The sequence below is a fragment of the Mirounga leonina genome, unplaced genomic scaffold (genome assembly GCF_011800145.1).
Source record: "Mirounga leonina isolate KUSES-001 unplaced genomic scaffold, KU_Mleo_1.0 Mir_174, whole genome shotgun sequence".
NCBI lineage: Eukaryota > Metazoa > Chordata > Mammalia > Carnivora > Phocidae > Mirounga > Mirounga leonina.
Genome location: NW_023270451.1, coordinates 4,627,540 through 4,639,229, shown reverse-complemented (window position 1 = coordinate 4,639,229; position 11,690 = coordinate 4,627,540). Strand labels below are relative to the sequence as shown.

General features: G+C 44.9%; 1 protein-coding gene across 1 annotated transcript in view; it reads left to right on the top strand.

Moving 5' to 3' along the window:
- Nucleotides 1-6,672: 6,672 nt before the first annotated feature.
- Nucleotides 6,673-11,690, top strand: part of LHFPL3 (LHFPL tetraspan subfamily member 3) — a 411,752-nt gene continuing 406,734 nt past the window's right edge. Inside the window, exon 1 of the mRNA XM_035021380.1 lies at nucleotides 6,673-7,111. Within this exon, the coding sequence (XP_034877271.1) occupies nucleotides 6,673-7,111 (439 nt within the window). The remainder of the gene's footprint in view (nucleotides 7,112-11,690) is intronic.

The following is an 11,690-nucleotide window of genomic DNA, read 5'->3' as shown; positions in this document are numbered from 1 at the left end:
TACAAGGCAACATGTATTTTCTCCACTTTGAAGCTAAATGCCATTTCAGATCAAACACACCTCAACAGGAAGAATCACCTATCGTGTCTGAATATTGTAAAGTGAAGAATTCATTATGAATTTAGCTTCTCATGAGACTTTTTTTTCCCCGTGTGTTAATATTCTATGAAATAAAAAGTAGTGGCAGATTCTTCAAAAAAAGAGTGAATGGGATGAAGTGTTTATGTAAAATGAAATAGCCTATGGCGTTCAAGTGAAAATTATATATACATACAGTCTTTCCAAGAAACATTTGAAAAGTAAGTTGGTGTTAGAGCTTTATCAGAGGCTGGATGTGGTAGATTTGATTAAAAGTTCTTGATTTTTCACTCATCTGTTCCCTGTAAGAGCATTTTATATCCCTAGCACATGGACTTTTGGTTTCTGCATATGATGTGCTTTGGCCAAAGGAATATGAGATGATATGCTACATGCTATATTTGAGCAGAAGTTTTAGATACAGTTTTATAACTTGCCTCAGCCTCTTATACTTCTGTCCTCATGCCAACAACGTGTCCCAGACAGGAGCTGCTCCTTCAGCTTGGACCTCGGAATGAGAATACAAGCAGACCTACAGTTAGGTCCACTGCCTGGAGCAGAACCTTAGCCAACCAGCAGCCATCACGTGATGTGGGGTAGAAGTAAATGTTTGAGGTTATAAGCCCATGAGTTTGGGTTCACTTCTTCAGCAAAAACTGACTAAAATGGCATAAAAATGTGACACTTCAACAAAAGCACTGAATTATCGAAATTAATATTTTTGTACTACTATAGCAGTAACAGAAAGCATGTGGATGGGTTTCCTTTACATTTAGAGGGGTATCTGGGGTTATAAGACTTTAAATATATGCTGTGTGGGTTGGGGATATTCTCAGAAAGGCTGAAACTGAGGCTGGAGAAACTCAAGTGATTGCCAAGCTTTGTGAATAAAGATGTGTCTAGCAGAGAATCCAAGCAGTGGTATCAAATATAAGCCCCAAATTGAAAGCACAAGGGTAGATATTCCAAATGAAGGTGTTGATTGTCAATCAAGGTGCACCTTGAATGGGAAACTCCATGAAGCAGTTTCAGAATTAACAGCAGATGGAATTAATTTTTTTAAAGATCAGGAAGACCAAATGAGTGCGAGATTGAAAGAGAACGGAACACACATACTGAACTGAAAACTTTAATGTAATAATCACTTCATTACAGACTTAAAAAAATCATACCTCAAATGATGTTTACATATCTATAGTCATTTGTTCAAGAGAGGTCACTACTTACGCTCAGATAGAATTGTTTGGAAATCATCAGAGGCTGAAAAAGGTTCATAGACAGACGGTCCTTCTGGCACAGGCTGTAGCAGTGTTTAGCCTGTGAGAAAACAACTTAGGTTCTTAGCTGGGTTCCGGAAAAGTGGAAAGAACTTATTAAAGGAGTGATTCTTGGGGCGCCTGGGTGGCTCAGTCGGTTAAGCGACTGCCTTCGGCTCAGGTCATGGTCCCGGGGTCCTGGGATTGAGTCCCGCATCGGGCTCCCTGCTTGGCGGGAAGCCTGCTTCTCCCTCTCCCACTTGCCCTGCTTGTGTTCCCTCTCTCGCTGTCTCTCTCTCTGTCAATTAAATTAAAAAAAAAAAAAAAAGGAGTGATTCTTACACAGAATCCAATTCAAAATAGAAGGAAAAGGGGGAGGAATTGGGGAGGGGTAAATAGAGGAAAGGGGAAAGAAGAATGATTGATATTCCTATTTCCCATTTCTTTCCGTGTGTGGAACTCACATCTTCTTGCAAGTGGTATAGACTAAGGTGCAATGAAGTCAGAGCCTTGTGGTCAATGTGATCTTGATTTGCAGGGGGCTTTGGAACACTCAACACATTTGATTGCCACTGCTGACCCAGCGACTGATTAACTAAGAGGTGTTTCCAGACGTCTTAAAAGCCCTAACAGAGAACCTAAGGTGGAGGGGTGGGGCAGAGGAAACCCTGGGTCAGTGAAAAGAGATTCATTATTAGAATCTGTATATTCCAGAGTGTGATCTGATATGACCTTGGTAATAGCTCTAGAAATTGATGAAATAACAGATTTTAGAAATCATCTTTCTCCATTTTCCAAGGTCATCGCAATGACTTACCTGAAAACACTAAGTACTGATTGCCTGAAAAATTATAACAATTGGATTTCAGGAGGGATTTCCAATTTCAAATAAAATGTCTGCATCACGAGTCTGATATCTCTTATTAGGTCTCGCCTCATTTTCCTGCAAGGACTGGGTTTATCTTTTTCTGCAAAGTCATCCTAGAATAGTCTTTGTAGAACAGAATAGAATTCTACTGCAGAAAGGGACCTTGGAATTCATCTGATATCCTCTTTCCCTCATCATAATTTTAGAGATGAGAAAATGGAGCCCCGAGAGCCTCAGGCTTTAGTTAGGCAGAGATGGCACGGCATCTGGATCCTGTCTTTTGCCCTCCAAGGTCTTCACACTTCCCCAAGCCATCACAGATTAGTTTGGGTTCAAAACATTTCATCCTTTAACTTACCCAGAATCTTTTAATTGTGTTACACAGTCCAACTATTCTTTTGTTGTTTTCTGTTTTGTGGTCCTCACGTTCATCAAGACACAGTTTGGGAAAAGAGTGGGTCTCACTACTGACTCTTTGTGGCAGTAAGAGAAAAGAATTTTTAACAGTCAAATTTGCGATTTGAATGTTCAGTGTGTCTAATTTGAGGTTGTCAGTGACACTGACTTCTACTAGTTATTTAGCACATATGAATCATATTATAGTTTCAAAATACTCTTCTATCAATAGTAACTTCTTAGCATGAATCAGGCTAATTTTATTATTTCCTCTTCCCCCAAACAGCTTATCCTGGTCACATCACATTTGATGAATGTAATGAACTGCCCAGGTGCTGAGCTGTCTGAAGTCCTAAAGTCTGTATGGTGTCAGACAAAAGCTTTACGTTCAGTTTAGCGACAATCTTACTTCTGGTTGCAAAGGGCAAGGTTGGGATGGGCAATGGAAGGATTTGGGAAGATGTGGAAGGACAATCTGCATTCACTGATGGCAACTGAAGAGTTTACGGGGGTTCTAGCTCATCCCTAGTTCCAAGAGTGTTGGGAGACCCTGCTCATCCTGGAAATCTGCTCTGGTGCAGGGCAGGCTAAAGATACGGAGACTGGCCACTGGCAGCATTCAGTTCATCCCTGACCGACCCCTCACCTCAAGGAGCAACAGCTCAAGTTTTCAGGGGAATCCGTGGGCACACTTAAGTTCATCAGTATACCAACACCAGTCCGTTCCAACTTGCTGTTGACCAGAGTGGACACCTTGAGTGTGCCCCTTGGTGTAGTGATTCTGAGCATGAACCTAGAGGAGAGGCAATTCTAAACCTGGAATAAGGGCTCTCCTTGGGTATGATTCAAATAGCAAAGCTCATTGAATCATAACATTTGAATCTGAGTCACTCGCCAGTCTTTTCTCTGTCCTATAAAGGCAATTTAAGCACTGAGGTCTAAACTAGGCTTTCTGATTCTCAGCCTTTCCCCTCTCAGCAACCTTCCATCTCAACTACCCCATGGGAGCAGTAAGATCTCTTTTAGGCATTGATTTTAAAGAAAGACCACTTCATACAAGCAGGTTTGGGGGGATTTGAGGACTTGGGAGAATCGTTAGAAATTATTGTCAGTTCATGTTGTAAAGCTATGTCTGCCCCTGGGAACCATGGTCTGCCAGAAGGCCCCATAAATCCGATTACCCTCACCTTTCCTCTTCCTTCCATGCTAAAACTCTTCCGATTTTCTGATTTACCAGCAACTTCAGGGGAGTTAAAACAAATGACACCTCACAGAAGTTCTGACCCTCCATTGCCACCAATGCACTGGTGATGCATCATCGTGATTTATATTTTTAGAGGCTTGCAAGTGTTATATTGGGCTGGCTCATATTTAGGTCACCTTCCCCACCTCCCCCAAATCCCTCTGATTTTTTAAGGACCTTCTGAGAGTCTACAACCATACTTGCAAAAAATTCTTAATCTTCTGTTTTTTTAAATTTAATTTAATTTTATTATGTTAGTCACCATACAATACATCATTAGTTTTTGATGTGGTGATCCACGATCCATTGTTTGCATATAACACCCAGTGCTCCATTCAATACATGCCCTCCTTAATACCCATCACCGAGCTAACCCATCCCCCCACCCCTCTCCCCTCTAGAACCTCAGTTTGTTTCTCAGAGTCCATAGTCTCTCATACTTCATCTCTTCCTCCCATTTCCCCCCTTCATAAAAAATTCTTAGTCTTCTAAACTTACATGTCTCATACTCCTGTTTAACTCTGTCCTCTTGATTTCCAAACACCTGCCTAAAGGACCTGGAACTGTATTACCTGAATTTCATGCTTATAGGACAAACTGAATATAAGATCCCAGCACTAATCCTTTTAGATTCTTTTTTTTTTTTTAAAGATTTTATTTATTTATTTGAGAGACTGATAATGAGAGAGAGAGAGCATATGAGAGGGAGGAGGGTCAGAGGGAGAAGCAGACTCCCTGCTGAGCAGGAAGCCTGATGCGGAACTCGATCCCGGGACTCCAGGATCAGGACCTGAGCCGAAGGCAGTCGCTTAACCAACTGAGCCACCCAGGTGCCCCAATCCTTTTAGATTCTTTCCCAGTTTCAACAATAGCCCCTTCATTATCTCGTGTGTCCCACATCCCTATTTCCACTCCCCCTCTCTCCCCATACAATCTCAAATCTTCAGGTTATCAGATGATGGGCATGGCTGGTCTTCATCACTTAGGGTATGACCTGAATCTTCTTCCATATGATAGGTATTCAGGTAGCAGATTACCTTTTGGAGCTTTCCTTCCTTCCTCCCCAACACCCTCTGCTCCCAATGAACCATTCTAGGCATTCTTATCCATTCCTGGTAGTTTCATACTCCACCTGGTACCCCCCGTTTCTCACTGCGGGCAGTTTGGGCATAATGGCCAAATGAGGTCAAGGAGCTTATACAGGTTTTTCATCATCAATGGAAATGAGTGTAGACTTAGGGGTCAAATTCTAACAGAATTCTCTCCTTTCTGCTCACAGAATTCAGTGGTCATCTGGGCCAAAATGGTTTATTACCACTGTTGTCCTCGCTGTTGAGCATTCTCATTTCATTGCAACGGGCGGGGGTTACGTGTTTCTTTATATCAGAATCAGAAAGACCCAAAGAAGTAGCCAATGTAAATTAAGAAATGGAGATCGAAAGGCAGGAACTGTTAAAAGAGAAACAGAATAACTGCAGAGGGAAAACATTAAGCTAAAGAAATAGTACAAAGTGCAGGTGTAAAACAGCAGGGCTACATGAAAGTGTAAGGAATTACACTGTGGCTCGTTCACGGGAAAATTACTCTGAAACCAACTCTGGTTAGCTGGAGCTTTGGGTTGTGGGGGAGGGGGAGATACCTGGACCATGAAAACGATCGATCCTCCTCATGGTAGCCTTAGCACCCAGCACAGTGCCTGGACACAGAATAGTTGCCAATGAGTATTTGCGTGAGCAATACAACACTAGCTGAAGTGCCCAATGTTTTCAGACAGACTACCCATTCCTGTGACACCGTCACTTCCATGCCCCGCAGGCTCCATCTATGGCAGGATTTGTGGGGAAAATGACCTGACTTAACGGAGAGTATAGGGCATCCATTGGCTACAGTTCGTTTGGCTGCATGGAGCGGGGAAACGCGAAGAGGAAATCAGCTCAGTTGCGCAGATATGAGACCACCCTTGAGGTGTGCCTTTCACATTATCGTCTGTCAGGCTCCTATCCAACTTCTGTCTCCACCTCGTGGAACACCTGGCAAGCGAGGAGTTAGCCAGGGGGCAGTTCTGTGGTTGTAACAGGGAGGCTCTTGGGGGCAGTACGTCTCCCCTTCCTTGCATCTGTTGCCTGCACCTGCCGCGCGGCCCCTCTCGCCTCCGCAAAGGTGCAGAGGTCGAAGCACGTTGCTGTGCGGTGCTGAAATGCTCCCCAAATCAGCCTCCCACGCCCGCTCCCTAACACCAGCCGGGATCCTGGGATCGCCTCTAGGATCCCCGTGGGTGCTCCTGCTTCCTCCTTAGATTTCCCCCTCCCCACCTCCAGGCCCGCTTCTCCGGCCCACACCCGCCGCTCGAGGGGCGTCCCAGGGTCGCCGCGGTCCTCTGCGCCCCGGGGCACCCGGCGGGGGCGGGGGATGGGGCGGAAGGCGGGAAGCCGAGTGGGGGGCGCCCGAGCTCGCGCGCCACGCTGCCCCGCGCGGGATTTGCCGCCTTCAGCTGCAGCGGCTGCAGCGGCGGCGGCGGGAAGAGGGGTGGAGGGCGGTGAGGAGGGCTGGAGCCCGGGCCGGGAGGGAGGGAGGGAGGGAGGGGGGCCGGGAGGCTGTGCCAGGCGAGCCGGAGGGGTGCTCGGCGCTCTCCCGCCCTCCTTCCGGGAGCGAGGATGCAGACTCTGAAACTGGCGCTGCTGGGCTGAGGCAGAGGCAGGGGAGTTGCAGCGCGCGCGGCTCGGTGAGTGTGTCTCCTGAGCGCGGAGAGGCGGGGGAGGCGGAGGACGAGGAGGAGGAGGAGGAGGAGGAGGAGGAGGAGGAGGAGGAGGAGGAGGAGGAGGAGGGGGAGAATGCCCGGAGCCGCCGTCGCTGCCGCCGCCGCCGCGATGCTCCCGGCTCAGGAGGCTGCCAAGCTGTACCACACCAACTATGTGCGGAACTCGCGGGCCATCGGCGTGCTGTGGGCCATCTTCACCATCTGCTTTGCCATCGTCAACGTGGTGTGCTTCATCCAGCCCTACTGGATTGGCGACGGCGTGGACACCCCGCAAGCCGGCTATTTCGGGCTCTTCCACTACTGCATCGGCAACGGCTTCTCCCGGGAGCTGACCTGCAGGGGCAGCTTCACGGACTTCTCCACGCTGCCCTCGGGCGCCTTCAAAGCCGCCTCCTTCTTCATCGGCCTCTCCATGATGCTCATCATCGCCTGCATCGTTTGCTTCACCCTCTTCTTCTTCTGCAACACGGCGACGGTGTACAAGATCTGTGCCTGGATGCAGCTCACCTCCGGTGAGTGCGCGCTCACCTCGGTGGAGGCGGGGGGACCGCGGGGCGCCCGAGCCCGGAGGGGCGGGAGTGGGAGGGACGGGGGCCAGTGCGCGCCGCTGGGTGCCCAGCAACTTAATCCGCTCCGGCGTTGGGGGTGGGTGCTGGAGCCCTGGGAGGCCGGAACCCCGGGGCTTCCCCAGCCCGGCACTGGCGCCTTGTCCCGGGCTTTCCAGAGCCTCCCAAGCGCGGGGGACACTACCCGGGGGGACGCGCGGGAGGAAGGGCCGTTGCTGGGCCGAGTCTGCTCCGAGCTGAAGATGGGGAGGGGAGGCCGGCCGCTTAGGGCGCGAGCTGGGGGACTAAGGAGGGGCTGACACAGCCAGGCGGAAAGCGGATTTGGAGAGGTTGTAGTGGAAGGAGAGTCAGCTTGCTCTGTCCCTCTCTGGGACTGTTTCTGTCTTTGCTTCAGGAGGGGGTGGTGCTGGAGTGAAACTGTTTCACTCTGTCCCGGGCAGTTATAAAAAATGCATCATCCATCTGGAAATGAGTAAATGCTAATTCTGTTTTGGGTTTCACCCTTTTAAGAAAAATGTAGCTTAGAATGTTCCTTAGCGATTCCCCAGATGTCTAGTCCTCAGTTTGCTTCCCTGTCAGCAAAGGTCCTTACATTAAATCCTTCAACAGAGATCTTGAGGGAATCAAGATTTCTCAAGATCTCATTTTGGGGAAGTGGCTTTAGGGAGATGGGTTGAGAGGAAAACCCCTTTCAATAGCATTTCTGATCACTTTTTGCCCGTGGAGGATAGATTGTTACTAGCTGGAGGATATGAAAGTACTTTTTCTGAGCATCAAAGTTACTTTTAGCCCAGAAAGGATGGGGATGCATTTCCCGGTGGCTTTGGAGAGTCCTGAAACAAAACTAAGTCCTTTCTCTACTTCCGGTGATGCGGATTCCCACTCTGCTAGCCACCTTGGATGCCCTGCCTTCTAAAGGCAGCCTCCTTCCTAGGACACGTGACACCCTCCTGCTTCAACATTTTTGGGTCCTTTTGATTTTATGGATGATCTGGTTGTGGAAGAATATAGGATATCTCAGGCAGTCAGACTGTCTAAATTGTGTTTCGTTTTATTTTTCCCATTTTTAAAAGCTGTTACCTTCAATATTTGGTACATATTCATCTGCCTGGGGAGGTTTTCTGGGGAGTAGGGGTTTGCTCCCCAAGTTTACCAGAGTGTTGTAGGATAATCAAGTCCTTAAAGGTGCTTGAAAAGAGCATTAAAGTTCATGTTCTTATACTGCTGGTGGATATAAGAGAAACTTGTGGGAGATTAAACTTGTATTATGGAAGTATTTGCTTTGCACGAAGTGTGTCTCAGCTGATTTTAATTTGCCGTGTTCTGGGAACACGTTCAGGTGAAAGGAAAGAAGTAAGCACCAACAGAAAAACACGCCCTCCCCTCACACTGTTATCCTCCTGAAATGCTCCAAGCACCCCACGGACACCCTGTTTATATATATATAATGTCATTTCAGGAGCAGACTAACTTTGAGATTTGGAATAAATTCATGTATTACAGTTGTTCCTGATATTTGGCTCTAGTTTGACTTTGAAGACGATGGGACATTGAGGAAGCAGATGTTTTAGAAAAAGAATTGACCCTGCACAGCTAATTTTAATTTTTCTAAGTTAAATGACCTATTTAGACTGATGATTCAAATTAGATTGTTTTTTGAAGGTCTGAAAGTAATTTGCAGGTGATTTCTCAACAACATATTCTTAAATATTTTTATGAGTTTTTGTGCTGTAAACCCAAGTTCTTTTTGTTTGTTTTTGTTTTATTTTAAAAAAGGAAAGAAAACTATCTTTGGGAAAGAATTACCAGCTTTCAAGTTAATACAACTACAACTATTGCAGTGTTTTTTTCTTTCCTTTTTCTGGAACAGAGCACACAGGAATCGTTCTAGGGTAGTGAAATATGATGTCATGTTTTCAGAAGTTTGACATAAATATACTCTCCTGTTTCCCATATGTCAATGTAAAATGTGATGCTGGCCTTCATACTAATGAAGATATTTGGACATTTTTGGACTTCATTTTTGGAGGACTGCAGGCCTTTAAGTTCTAGGCATACTTTCTAAAACCTTTATTTGCAATTTATTTGGTATTTTATTCCTGGATAAACCACAGAAGGACATAATTTTATTTATAATACAATTTATTAATTAAAGAAGAATGATTATGATGGGCAGTTAAGAATCAAAGTCAATTATGTTCACAGATTTTTAGGGAATGGGTTATAGAAGATATTTTTGAAGAATGCCACATTTAACATGGTTTTCTTTTTTAAAGTCTCATGGCACTAACAAGAAATTTAGCATAATGGAAACTATTTTCCAAGTTTAGGTTCTAACCCTTATAGTATTCCTCTTTAATGTTAAGCCTTCTCATACTTACAATTTAACTGCACCTAGGCTAATCTCAAGTGTAATTTGTAAGCTGTGCAAGATGAGACTTAATGTGCTATTTGCTTATTAGAGACTGTTTAACCTTCACTGGAAGTCAAACGATTAACTTGTGTATTTAGGTATCTAAGCATTCTCACGTAGTAACATCATAAACCAGAGCCAAGTAGAACATAAAATCCCATATGGAAATGATAAGAAGATGATGGAGCAGGAGACTTTCTTGTGAGTTATCCTTTTTATGATTCTGAACAATGAACTAGAAAAAGTACTTAATTTATTGGACCTGGAAAATGATGTTGCTCTTCTATCTAGATATGCGAAGCACATATAATTAGTGGTGCTATTATGAACACCTTGCCCTGTCCCTCTCTCTCCCCTGTAAATCATTATTAACCTCAGTAGAGTGAAGCTGCTGAATTAGGAGCTAATATGTCATACTACTTCTGGATGTAATCTTATACTTACAGACCATGCCTAATATAAAGACTGAAGGCATAACAATAATACATAAAATAAGTAATAATCAGAGATGCAAAATTTTTCTAATCTACAGAGGGATAACTTGAGAAGAAGAGAGACGTTTCTTTTTTCTGTATGATTTCTCTGACACTAAAAGGAAAGAGGTAGATCTGTAATTGGCCAGCTAGGGTAATAAAGTCCAGATTTTTTTTTTTTTATAATCAGGATGGAAAAGGAATTTTGTTGCTCTGGGAACGTGGTTCTCTGTTTCCGTGTTCTTGTTCTTTAAATCAGTGTTTTGGTCTGTTTCCAAGTCTGTTAATAACCAAGTCTCATAAAGGTGTTGTTTTGTTTATTTGTTTTATTGACTATAAGCCATGCCTGGAATTGTTTCCAGAAGCCCAAGTGTTAACCATTATAGACCAAATAAATCTTTTCTTTTTTTTTAACAAGCTAAAGCATTAAGGGGCGCCTGGCTGGCTCCCTCAGTAGAGCAGGTGACTCTTGATCTTGGGGTTGTAAGTTCGAGTCCCACATTGGGTGTAGAGATTACTTAAAAATAAAAAAAAATCTTTAAAAAACAGAATAAGCTAAAGCATTAAGGTAAAATTTAAGGTTTTTTAGACATCCACCGTGGACTTCTTGGTCAAAGGCAGCAGATGAGGAGGTAATTACTTTCTTCTGTGAAAAAGGGGCACCAGATCCAGGTTGGATTTCTTTATTCAGGAGGGACGAGGTTAGGAGAAGGGATTGCATTTGCCATGTCCTTCCCCTCTTGCCATTTGGCGTATATCAACAAGAAGTGCCACCAAGAGGGCAAGGCTCTATGGTAAGGGTTAAGGGCTGAATCGCTCAGTCACTTTCCCCGGCTACCCACCCTTAGTTTTTCCCAGCTTTTGTCAGCCAGCTTGCTTTCTTAAATTGTATAACTTTAGGTGAGATGAGAATCATCAAGAGGTAATCACTGCGTTTCTTAGCCTGCAAGGAGAGGCTTTGCAATGTTACATGATAACTATCTCATGGCACCTTGCTCTTTTCTTATAGACCTTACCAACATTTGAGATGATAAATGTGTTTGTGTGTTTGTTTAATGTCTGTCATCTCCAGTACATGGAATGTTCCATAAAGCCATGTCTGTATTTCTTCGTATCGTATAAAGGTCAAGATCACGGACACTGGAGTAAAAAGATGTGGGTTTCGACCCTGGCTCTGACACTCACTAAGTGTATGACCCAGGGTATTAATTTCTCTGGACTTCAGTTGCTCATCTGCAAAGTGGACATGTACTTACCTCAGGAGATTGGTGCAAGGATTAAAGAGCGAATGTGTCTGCTGAGATCAGTGCGTGGTGCAGAGGAAGCAAGAACTACCTGAGTGTTAGGTTCATGTGCTATTACTGCTATGTCTCGGCACACGGTAATATGTGTATGCCATATACCGAAGAGTAGATACTCAATACATTGTTACTGAATAGAAGAAAGAATGAATGATCGGGGCGCCTGGGTGGCTCAGTTGGTTAAGCGACTGCCTTGGCTCAGGTCATGATCCTGGAGTCCCGGGATCGAGTCCCGCATCGGGCTCCCTGCTCGGCGGGGAGTCTGCTTCTCCCTCTGACCCTCCCCCCTCTCATGCTCTCTATCTCATTCTCTCTCTCAAATAAATAAATAAAATCTT